Source organism: Anomaloglossus baeobatrachus, chromosome 12 (genome assembly GCF_048569485.1).
Source record: "Anomaloglossus baeobatrachus isolate aAnoBae1 chromosome 12, aAnoBae1.hap1, whole genome shotgun sequence".
NCBI classification, from domain to species: Eukaryota; Metazoa; Chordata; class Amphibia; order Anura; family Aromobatidae; genus Anomaloglossus; species Anomaloglossus baeobatrachus.
The window spans coordinates 137,088,965-137,101,100 of record NC_134364.1 but is presented as its reverse complement, the minus strand read 5'-3'; the positions used below and the strand labels follow the sequence as shown (position 1 = coordinate 137,101,100).

General features: G+C 48.5%; 1 protein-coding gene across 1 annotated transcript in view; it reads left to right on the top strand.

The window, feature by feature from the left end:
- The first annotated feature begins 1,153 nt into the window (after positions 1–1,153).
- The window catches only part of MTX1 (metaxin 1), a 29,051-nt gene continuing 18,068 nt past the window's right edge, over positions 1,154–12,136 (top strand). The window contains exon 1 of the mRNA XM_075331090.1: positions 1,154–1,267. Within this exon, the coding sequence (XP_075187205.1) occupies positions 1,187–1,267 (81 nt within the window). The 5' untranslated portion in view covers positions 1,154–1,186. The remainder of the gene's footprint in view (positions 1,268–12,136) is intronic.

The following is a 12,136-nucleotide window of genomic DNA, read 5'->3' as shown; positions in this document are numbered from 1 at the left end:
TATCTAATATTCCTGTTTGATACTGTGTACCGTGTATTTAATATTCATGTGTGATACTGTGTACCATGTATTTAATATTCATGTGTGATACTGTGTACCATGTATCTAATATACCTGTGTGATACTGTGTACCGTGTATTTAATATTCATGTGTGATACTGTGTATTGTGCATTTAATATTCATGTGTGATACTGTGTACCATGTATCTAATATTCCTGTGTGATACTGTGTACCGTGTATTTAATATTCATGTGTGATACTGTGTACCATGTATCTAATATTCCTGTGATACTGTGTACTGTGTATTTAATATTCATGTGTGATACGGTGTACCATGTATCTAATATTCCTGTGTGATACTGTGTACCGTGTATTTAATATTCATGTGTGATACTGTGTACTGTGCATTTAATATTCATGTGTGATACTGTGTACCATGTATCTAATATTCCTGTGTGATACTGTGTACTGTGTATTTAATATTCATGTGTGATACTGTGTACCATGTATCTAATATTCCTGTTTGATACTGTGTACCGTGTATTTAATATTCATGTGTGATACTGTGTACCGTGTATTTAATATTCATGTGTGATACTGTGTACCATGTATCTAATATTCCTGTGTGATACTGTGTACCGTGTATTTAATATTCATGTGTGATACTGTGTACTGTGTATCTAATATTCATGTGTGATACTGTGTACCGTGTATTTAATATTCATGTGTGATACTGTGTACCATGTATCTAATATTCCTGTGTGATACTGTGTACTGTGTATCTAATATTCATGTGTGATACTGTGTACCGTGTATTTAATATTCCTGTGTGATACTGTGTACCGTGTATTTAATATTCATGTGTGATACTGTGTACCGTGTATCTAATCCTAATGTGTTATACTGGGTACTGTGTATCTAATATTCCTGTGATGCTATGTACTGTCTATATAATACTAATGTGATTAGATACACGTGTACCGTGTATCTAATCCTCCTGTGTGATACTCAGTATCTAATCCTTCTGCCATCATATGACAGTTAGCAGTACACACGGCCTCGGAATATGTAAAAACTGCCACATCCGACGCATCGCAACCAGCACATTGATACGTTCCCCTTCCCCGCGCATCACGTGATCAGTGACACGTGACCCAGCAGTGGGCGGGACGAAAGTGCTCAGAGATGGCGGCGCCCATGGAGCTGTATTGCTGGAAAGGAGACTGGGGTCTCCCGAGCGTGGACGTGGACTGCCTGACCGTGCTGGTGAGAGGGGGTGACCCCGGGGCGGGGTGTATGTATATAGTGTGTGTGTGTATATGTATACGTGTGTGTGGGTACATTTTATATATATATGTGTGTGTGTATAAAGTGTACGTGTTTGTAAATATCTGTGTGTGTCTATGTGTGCGTGTATATATTGTACTAGCTGTAGCACCCGGCGCTGTACGGGATAGTAACTGTCTCCTTCCCCGGGCTGTCTCTGTCTTTCCCGGCCTGTCTCTGTCTTTCCCGGCCTGTCTCTGTCTTTCCCGGCCTGTCTCTGTCTTTCCCGGCCTGTCTCTGTCTTTCCCGGCCTGTCTCTGTCTTTCCCGGCCTGTCTCTGTCTTTCCCGGCCTGTCTCTGTCTTTCCCGGCCTGTCTCTGTCTTTCCCGGCCTGTCTCTCTGTGTGTCTGTGTCTCTCTATACGTCTCTGTGTGTCTGTCTCTCTCTATACGTCTCTGTGTGTCTGTCTTTGTCTATGTCTCTAGCTCTCTGTTTGTCTTGGTCTGTCTCTCTGTTTGTTGCTTTTCCTGTCTCTGTCTCTCTCTATGTCTTTCCCTGCCTCTCCCTGCCTCTCTCTGTCTTTCCCTGCCTCTCTGTCTCTTTCCCTGCCTCTCTGTCTCTTTCCCTGCCTCTCTGTCTCTTTCCCTGCCTCTCTGTCTCTTTCCCTCTCTGTCTCTCTCTATCCATCTCCCCACTGACATCATATTACCTCACACATAAGCTTCTTATACAGTGGAACCTCGCTTAACGAGTAACCCTCTTAACGAGAATTTCACTTAACAAGCAAAGCTTTCTGTAAATTTGTAACCCGCTTTACGAGAAAGCTTTGCTGTACGAGCGAAATCCTCTCTGCACACACTTCCGGTTCCGTCCATCCACCGCGCTCTGACCCGCACTTGCACTGTCCACACAAGCACACAGGTATGCACAAGCACGCACACACATACAGTATTATGCTCACCTTACCTTCCGTTCCACCGCCGGCCTCATGGTTCTTGTAGTTCCCGGGTACATCGCGGCGAACTACAAGTACCATGAGGCCGGCGATGGAAGGTAAGGTGAGCATATAACATGTGTACCTTCCGTTTCATCGCCGGCCTCCTGGGTCCTGTAGTGCTCCGCTCCAGGCATCGGCATCCATAGCAACGAAGCAGGAACTTCCTGGTTCCTGTCACAGCTTGTCAAAGGCAGCGCGCTGGCCAATCAGAGGCAAGCGGCTCTGCCTTTGACGTCAGCTCTCTGGCAGGAAGTTCCGCCCTCGTTGTTATGGTCACCTGATACACGGCCCACACCGGAGAACAGCAAGTCCCAGGAGACCGGCGATGGAACGGAAGGTAAGGAGAGCATATAATATGTGCATGTGTTTGTGTGTGGAATGATAGAATAGGGGACCAGGATGGGACATTTAACACATTGTGGAACGGATCGTCTGCATTGCAATGATTTCCTATGGGAAATCTTGCTTTGCTGAACGAGTAACTTGATTAACAAGCCACTCCCAGAACGGATGGTTCTCGTTAAGCAAGGTTCCACTGTACTATGAATGTCCTTTTCCCTTTAGCAACCAATCACAGCTCCTATTAATGATCTGTAGCTCCCAGCTCCATTGACTTTAATGGACGCAGGTTTTTTGGAGAGTAATTGTAAAGCACGGGGTTAAATTTTCCCGGCAAAATATAGTCTGATGTTCCCTGAGTCACATGAGGCGTCTGTGCAAAATTTTGTGATTGTAAATGCGACGGTGCGGATTCCTTTAGCGGACATACATACAGTACACACACACACACACACACACACAGCTTTATATATTAGATGTGTGTGTGTATGTGTGTGTGTATATATATGTATATATATATGTATATATATACATATATATATATATATATATATATATATATCTCACACAGTACAGATCAAAAGTTTGGACACATCTTCTCATTCAAGGGGTTTTCTTTATTTTCAGGACTCTGAAAACTGTAGAATCACACTGAAGGCATCAAAACTATGAATTAACACACGTGGAATGAAATACTTAACAAAAAAGTGTGAAACAACAGAAAATATGTCTTAGGCTATGTGCGCACTTACCGGATTTTGCCGCGGATTTTCCGCGGATTTGCTGCATGTTTCGCTGCAGAAAATGTTCATAACATCTCTGCAGTGAATCACCAGCAAAACCTATGGGAAAAAAAATCCTGTGCGCACTAGGCAGAATTTGACAGCTGCATGTTTTGCTGCGGAAATCCCGCAGCAAAAACAAGTGCATGTCACTTTTCCGCAGGTAGCTGAGGGTTTTCCCTAATCTAATGTAAAAATCACGCAGGGAACAGCTTGCGGAAAAACCGCACCAATTCCGCACCAAATCCGCAACAAAACGCGACAATCCGCATGCGGATTTGGGTGCGGATTTGATGCGGATTTTTTCCGCAGGTGATAAGATCTTTCAGAGCCTGCGGAATTTACGCAAGGAAATTTCATTTCCCAGTGCGCACATAGCCTTAGAGTCTAGGTTCTTCAAAGTAGCCACCTTTTGCTTTGATTACTGCTTTGCACGTTCTTGGCATTCTCTTGATGAGCTTCAAGAGGTAGTCACCGGAAATGGTCTTCCAACAGTCTTGAAGGCGTTTCCAGAGATGCTTAGGACTTGTTGGCCCTTTTGCCTTCACTCTGCGGTCCAGCTCACCCCAAAACATCTCGATTGGGTTCAGGTCTGGTGACTGTGGAGGCCAGGTCATCTGGCGTAGCACCCTATCACTCTCTTTCTTAGTCAAATAGCCCTTACACAGCCTAGAGGTGTGTTTGGGGTCATTGTCCTGTTGAAAAATAAATGATGGTCCAACTAAACGCAAACCGGATGGAATAGCATGCCGCTGCAAGATGCTGTGGTAGCCATGCTGGTTCTGCATGCCTTCAATTTTGAATAAATCCCCAACAGTGTCACTAGCAAAGCATCCCCACACCATCACACCTCCTCCTCCATGCTTCACGGTGGAACCAGCCATGTAGAGTCCATCCGTTCACCTTTTCTACAAAGACACGATGGTTGGACCCAAAGATCTAAAATTTGGACTCATCAGACCACAGCACAGATTTCCACTGGTCTAATGTCCATTCCTTGTGTTCTTTAGCCCAAACAAGTCTCTTCTGCTTGTTGCCGGTCCTTAGCAGTGGTTTCCTAGCAGTTATTTTACCATGAAGGCTGCTGCACAAAGTCTCCTCTTAACAGTTGTTCTAGAGATGTGTCTGCTGCTAGAACTCTGTGTGCCATTGACCTGGTCTCTAATCTGAGCTGCTGTTAACCTGCGATTTCTGAGGCTGGTGACTCGGATAAACATATCCTCCGCAGCAGAGGTGACTCTTGGTCTTTCTTTCCTGGGGCGGCCCTCATGTGAGCCAGTTTCTTTGTGGCGTTTGATGGTTTTTGCCACTGCACTTGGGGACACTTTCAAAGTTTTCCCAATTTTTCGGACTGACTGACCTTCATTTCTTAAAGTAATGATGGCCACTCGTTTTTCTTTACTCAGCTGCTTTTTTCTTGCCATAATACAAATTCTAACAGTCTATTCAGTAGGACTATCAGCTGTGTATCCACCAGACTTCTGCACAACGCAACTGATGGTCCCAACCCCATTTATAAGGCAAGAAATCCCACTTATTAAATATGACAGGCCACACCTGTGAAGTGAAGACCATTTCCGGTGACTTCCTCCTGAAGCTCATCAAGAGACTTTGCAAAGCAGTAATCAAAGCAAACGGTGGCTACTGAAGAACCTAGAATATAAGACATATTTTCTGTTGTGTCACACTTTTTTGTTAAGTATTTCATTCCACATGTGATAATTCATAGTTTTGATGCCTTCAATGTGAATCTACAATTTTCAGAGTCATGAAAATAAAGAAAACTCTTTGAATGAGGTGTGTCCAAACTTTTGATCTGTACTGTGTATATATACTATATGTTATAATATACTGCACTACTCTGGCAAAAATTCAGAGTCCGCTGCACAATTGTCAGTTTTTCTGATTTTCTCTTTCTATTTCTGAGTAAAGTGTAAATTGTTCTTTATTCTATAATCCACTGATGACGTGTCCGAATTTCCAGCAATAAATTCTGTATTTATTTTCTGGAAATGAGAAATGGTGAAAATAACAGAGTTGAAAAAATGTCCTCAGACAAAAGTGAGCGCTTGACTCAGACTTACTTTAAATCCTGCAGCTGGTAAAAAACCCCCACAAATTGCCTGGATACAAACAATAAAAATAACTGAGATTTTTCTATATATAGAAGATCTCAAAAACCAGCGCTGAATAGTAAGATTAAATAATATTTTAATACTAACCGCAAATTTCTACAAAGGTCAAACAAAAAACAAGGTGTATATACAAACATTAAGAAGCATAATCAAGATTATTAATTATAAATTGTAAAATGAATACTCGTGGGGCCCCGGCCGGTGGCGATCACAAATATTAGAAAATTAAAATAAATTGTTAATGAGGGTAGTTGTCCAAATAAGAGAAGAAAACTTCCTCAGAAAAAAATATTTGCAAAAGTTTTTCCTAGGGGGTGCCACATCCGTGCCAGTCCATAAATAATGGCAATATTCCTTCTAGTAAGTATTTGTAGCAGAAAAGATACTTTAGTGTTAGTTAGATGAATATTAAGAACCACACTGCACACTTCCACAGTCCCTGAATAAGGTTTGAGTAAGCCGCGCTCCTACCGAGGAGTCTAGCGGACAGAGGGATCAGTGCACCGGGGGCTTATTACAGGTCCCCGGTGTATGTTACCTGACACCACCACTGATGTTAAGGGCTCCGTGGTATGTGGTCCTTGCATGGATTGAATCTCTCTCCTGCTGGAGAGGAAGGATTAGTGCTGGATCGCGCTTTGCGTATCCTTAGATCCGAATTGTAGGGTGCCGATTGAGAGTTACCAAGGCAGGATTGCACTGTCCTGAAACGTAAAAGTCCTCCGTGCACCTGCTTGAACGTCCACCTTTCTTCAGCGCTCTATTGGGAGACCCAGACGATTGGGGTATAGCTACTGCCCTCTGGAGGCCACACAAAGCACTACATTAAAAGTGCAAGGCCCCTCCCCCTCTGGCTATACCCCCCCCCGTGGTATCACGGGTTCTCCAGTTTTAGCTTTGTGTGCGAAGGAGGTCAGACATTCCATGCATAGCTCCACAGATTTTAGTCAGCAGTAGCTGCTGACTATTTCGGATGGAAGAAAAGAGGACACATATAGTGTCCCCAGCATGCTCCCTTCTCACCCCTGGATGGTGTTGTAAGGTTGAGGTACCTATTGCTGGTACAGGGCTGGAGCCTGACATGCTGTTTTCCTTCCACATCCCCTGGTAGGGCTCTGTGGAAGTGGGATCCTGCCGGCCTCTCAGCTCTGACGCCGGGCTCCATCCACAGACCCATTAGAACCTGATGGAGACGGAGCAGGAGTACGATCAGGGACAGGCCCTGCATCATACAGGTACTCTGTGTCCCCGGCAGGCACAGACACACTCCGGGCTGGCTGGGTGTTGTAGTGCGCCGGGGACCGCAACGTTGGAGTTAGTGTCCCTACAGATTACTGGGGGATTTTTTGTGTATGGGAACGCAGCGCCGACCCCCTCTGGACCGGGCGGCGCTGCTGTGACTTGTGGTGCGCCGGGGATCCGCCGTCCGCGCTTTTACGGCGGCGGCGGTTATAAATTGAGTCCCCGGCTTTTTGGGCCTAGGACGCCGGCAGCTCCGATTCGTTCCCGCCCCCACCCTGTCATTCAGGGTAGGGGAGAGACGCTGTTCGCTAGCAGCGACGAGGGCTGGAGCCTGATTTACATGCTCCAGCCCTCACACTAGGCACAGAGGGAAGCAGGCTTCCCGCTCTTAGCCAGGAACGCCCAGGGCCCGCCCCCCTTCTCTCTCAGGACGCCGGCAGCCATTACATGCAGTCTGGCTGGAGGAAGGACGCAAGGCTCTGGGAGACCTGGACTAGGGGCTATCTGGCGACCACACACCCGCTTTTTTAAGCGGGCGGTAAGCGATTTTTCTGTGCTGGTCCCTCTAGTGCCTCACGGTGTATCGGCGTACTGTGTAGGATATAGAGATATTGTATTTCTTGCACTGTGAGGTCGCTTCTGGCTGCATCTCCCAGATCCCTCTGTGGAAGCAACAACATGCCATCCTCAAAACGCAAGGCTGCCAAGGCTAGGGCTGTGTATACTGCGTGTGCTGCATGTGGGGCTAATCTACCAGTAGGCTCCGATGACCCCCATTGTGTGCAATGCTCCGACCCGGTGCTGCTTCGCCAGCCGGAGTCAGGAGAGGTAGTGACCCAGGCTGAGACGCTTGTAAGTTCTGCCCCGGTGACAGGGACAGACTTTGCAGTTTTTGCTGATAATATGTCTGTGTCTATGGCAAAAATCCTTGAAACCTTGCAATCTATGCATGGGGCTCAGTCTTTGGGCACGGCGAGGCCTCTGTCCTCAGGTCCCCCTCACTTGGAATTAATCCAGCCCACAGGGGGGTCCCCGGCTTCACAGGCCGAGGATTATGACTCAGATGATTGCCCCAGCCACCCTAAGCGAGCTCGCTGGGAAAGACCCTCGACGTCATCACACTGCTCAGGGTCTCAGCGCAATCAGTCTCCCTGTGATGTGTCTGATGAGAGTGATCAGGAATCCATTCCTGGAACCCCTCTCAACCTGGATACCCCTGATGGGGATGCCATGGTAAACGACCTTATCTCAGCCATCAATAGGCTGTTGGATATTTCTCCCCCAGCCCCTTCAGCAGAAGAGGCGGCTGCGGAGCAGGAGAAGTTTCGTTTCCTTTATCCCAAGCGTAAATTGAGTGCTTTGTTGGATCACGCTGACTTCAGAGAATCAATCCAGAAGCACGACGCTCACCCAGAAAGGCGTTTCTCTAAACGATCTAAAGATACGCGTTTCCCTTTCCCCCCTGAGGTGGTCAAGCGCTGGACACAGTGTCCAAAGGTAGGACCCCCCGATTTCCAAACTCGCAGCTAGGTCCATAGTTGCAGTGGAGGATGGCGCTTCACTTAAAGATGCCAATGACAGACAGATGGACCTTTGGTTAAAATCTGTCTATGAAGCTATCGGCGCGTCGTTTGCTCCGGCATTCGCAGCCGTATGGGCACTCCAGGCTATTTCAGCTGGCTTAGCAAAAGTGGATGCTATCATACATCCAGCAGTGCCGCAAGTGGCGCACCTTACCACGCAGATGTCGGCGTTTGCGTCTTACGCTATCAATGCGGTCCTAGAATCTACCAGTCGCACCTCAATGGCGTCCGCCAATTCGGTAGTTTTGCGCAGAGCCTTGTGGTTAAAGGACTGGAAAGCAGATGCTGGTTCCAAAAAATGTTTAACCAGTTTGCCTTTATCTAGAGATAGACTGTTTGGCGAGCCATTGGCTGATATCATTAAGCAGTCCAAGGGTAAAGACTCCTCTTTACCACAACCCAGAACAACCAAACCTCAGCAGAAAAAGTGGCAGCAGAGGTTTCAGTCCTTTCGAGGGTTCGGGCAAGACACCGTTTACCTCGTCCAAAGGGACTCAGAGGACGCAAAGAAACTCAGATTCGTGGCGGGCTCACACGCGCCCCAAGAAAGCAAATGGAGGTACCACTTCCAAAGCGGCTACCTCATGACTTCCAGCCCCCTCCCTCCGCATCGCCGGTCGGGGGCAGGCTCTCCCGCTTTTCCGGCATTTGGATGTCACAGGTCAAAGACCGGTGGGTGACGGACATTTTGTCTCGCGGGTACAGAATCGAGTTCAATTCTCGTCCTCCAGCTCGGTTCTTCAGAACCTCCCCACATCCAGACCGAGCAGATGCTCTGCTGCAGGCGGTGGACTCCCTAAGAGCGGAAGGAGTGGTGATCCCAGTCCCTCCTCAGGCACAAGGGCAAGGGTTTTACTCCAATCTCTTTGTGGTTCCAAAAAAGGACGGCTCGTTCCGTCCTGTTCTGGACCTAAAACGGCTCAACAAACATGTGCACGCCAGGAAGTTCCGGATGGAAACCCTGCGTTCTGTCATTGCCTCAATGTCCAGAGGAGACTTCCTTGCCTCAATAGACATCAAAGATGCTTATCTCCACGTGCCAATTGCTACAGAACATCAACGTTTTCTACGTTTTGTGATAGGAGACGACCATTTTCAGTTCGTAGCTCTGCCATTTGGTCTGGCGACAGCCCCACGGGTCTTCACCAAGGTCATGGCGGCGGTGGTAGCAGTCTTGCACTCTCAGGGACACTCGGTGATCCCTTACCTAGACGATTTATTGGTCAAAGCTCCCTCTCAAGAGGCATGTCAGCGCAGCCTGAATGCTACGCTGGAGACCCTACAGTCTTTCGGATGGATCATCAACTTTCCAAAGTCGATCCTATCACCGACTCAATCACTAACGTATCTTGGCATGGAGTTTCATACTCTAGCAGCGATAGTGAAGCTTCCGCTGAACAAGCAGCGGTCACTACAGACAGGGGTGCAATCTCTTCTGCAGGGCCAGTTGCATCCCTTGCGGCGCCTCATGCATTTCCTAGGGAAGATGGTGGCAGCCATGGAAGCAGTTCCCTTTGCGCAGTTTCATCTGCGCCCACTTCAATGGGACATTCTCCGCCAATGGGACGGGAAGTCAACGTCCCTGGACAGGAAAGTCTCGCTTTCCCAGACGGCCAAGGACTCCCTACAATGGTGGCTCCTTCCCACCTCATTGTCTCAGGGAAGATCCTTCCTGCCCCCATCCTGGGCAGTAGTCACGACAGATGCGAGTCTGTCAGGGTGGGGAGCAGTATTTCTCCACCACAGGGCTCAGGGGACGTGGACTCCGCAGGAGTCCACCCTTCAGATCAATGTTCTGGAGATCAGAGCAGTGTATCTTGCTCTACTGGCCTTCCAACAGTGGCTGGAAGGAAAGCAGATCCGAATCCAATCGGACAACTCCACAGCGGTGGCATACATCAACCACCAAGGAGGGACGCGCAGTCGGCAAGCCTTCCAAGAAGTCCGGCGCATTCTAATGTGGGTGGAGGACAGAGCATCCACCATATCCGCGGTTCACATCCCAGGCGTAGAAAACTGGGAAGCAGACTTCCTCAGTCGCCAGGGCATGGACGCAGGGGAATGGTCCCTTCACCCGGACGTGTTTCAGGAAATCTGTCGCCGCTGGGGAGTGCCGGACGTCGACCTAATGGCATCCCGGCACAACAACAAGGTCCCGGCATTCATGGCGAGGTCGCGCGATCAAAGAGCTCTGGCGGCAGACGCCTTGGTTCAAGATTGGTCGCAGTTTCAGCTCCCATACGTGTTTCCGCCTCTGGCGCTCTTGCCCAGAGTGCTACGCAAGATCAGATCCGAGTGCAGCCGCATCATACTCGTCGCTCCAGACTGGCCGAGGAGGTCGTGGTATCCGGATCTGTGGCATCTCACGATCGGTCGACCGTGGTCACTGCCAGACCGACCAGACTTACTGTCCCAAGGGCCGTTTTTCCATCAGAATTCTGCGGCCCTGAACCTGACTGTGTGGCCATTGAGTCCTGGATCCTAGCATCTGCAGGATTATCTCAAGGAGTCGTTGCCACAATGAGACAAGCTAGAAAGTCGAATTCGGCTAAGATCTACCACAGAACGTGGAAGATTTTCTTATCCTGGTGCTCTGCTCAGGGAGTGTCTCCCTGGCCATTTGCATTGCCCAAGTTTCTTTCCTTCCTGCAATCGGGGTTAGAAAAGGGCTTGTCGCTCAGCTCCCTTAAAGGGCAAGTTTCGGCACTATCCGTGTTTTTTCAGAAGCGTCTAGCACGTCTTTCTAAGGTGCGCACGTTTCCTGCAGGGGGTCTGTCATATTGTGCCCCCGTACAAGCGGCCGTTAGATCCATGGGATCTGAACAGGGTACTAGTTGCTCTCCAGAAGCCGCCCTTCGAGCCTCTGAAGGAAGTTTCCTTTTCTCGGCTGTCACAGAAAGTGGCGTTTCTTGTTGCGATCACATCGCTTCGGCGAGTGTCTGAGCTGGCAGCTCTGTCATCCAAGGCTCCCTTCCTGGTGTTCCACCAGGACAAGGTAGTGCTGCGCCCTATTCCGGAGTTTCTCCCTAAGGTCGTATCCTCTTTTCATCTTAATCAGGATATATCCTTGCCTTCTTTTTGTCCTCATCCGGTTCACCGGTATGAAAAGGACTTACGTTTGCTAGATCTGGTGAGAGCACTCAGAATCTACATTTCCCGCACGGCGCCCATGCGCCGTGCCGATGCACTTTTTGTCCTTGTCGCTGGTCCGCGCAAGGGGTTGCAGGCTTCTAAAGCCACCCTGGCTCGATGGATCAAAGAACCAATTCTAGAGGCCTACCGTTCTGCGGGGCTTCCGGTTCCTTCAGGGCTAAAAGCCCACTCAACCAGAGCCGTGGGTGCGTCCTGGGCATTACGTCACCAGGCTTCGGCTCAACAGGTGTGCCAGGCAGCTACCTGGTCCAGTCTGCACACTTTCACCAAGCATTATCAGGTGCATACCTATGCTTCGGCGGATGCCAGCTTAGGTAGAAGAGTCCTGCAGGCGGCAGTGACACCCCCGTAGGGGAGGGCTGTTTTGCAGCTCTAACATGAGGTATTTCTTTACCCACCCAGGGACAGCTTTTGGACGTCCCAATCGTCTGGGTCTCCCAATAGAGCGCTGAAGAAGAAGGGAATTTTGTTACTTACCGTAAATTCCTTTTCTTCTAGCTCTTATTGGGAGACCCAGCACCCGCCCTGTTGTCCTTCGGGATGTTTTTTTGTTGTTTGCGGGTACACATGTTGTTCATGTTGAACGGTTTTTCAGTTCTCCGATGTTATTCGGAGTTAATTTGTTTAAACCAGTTATT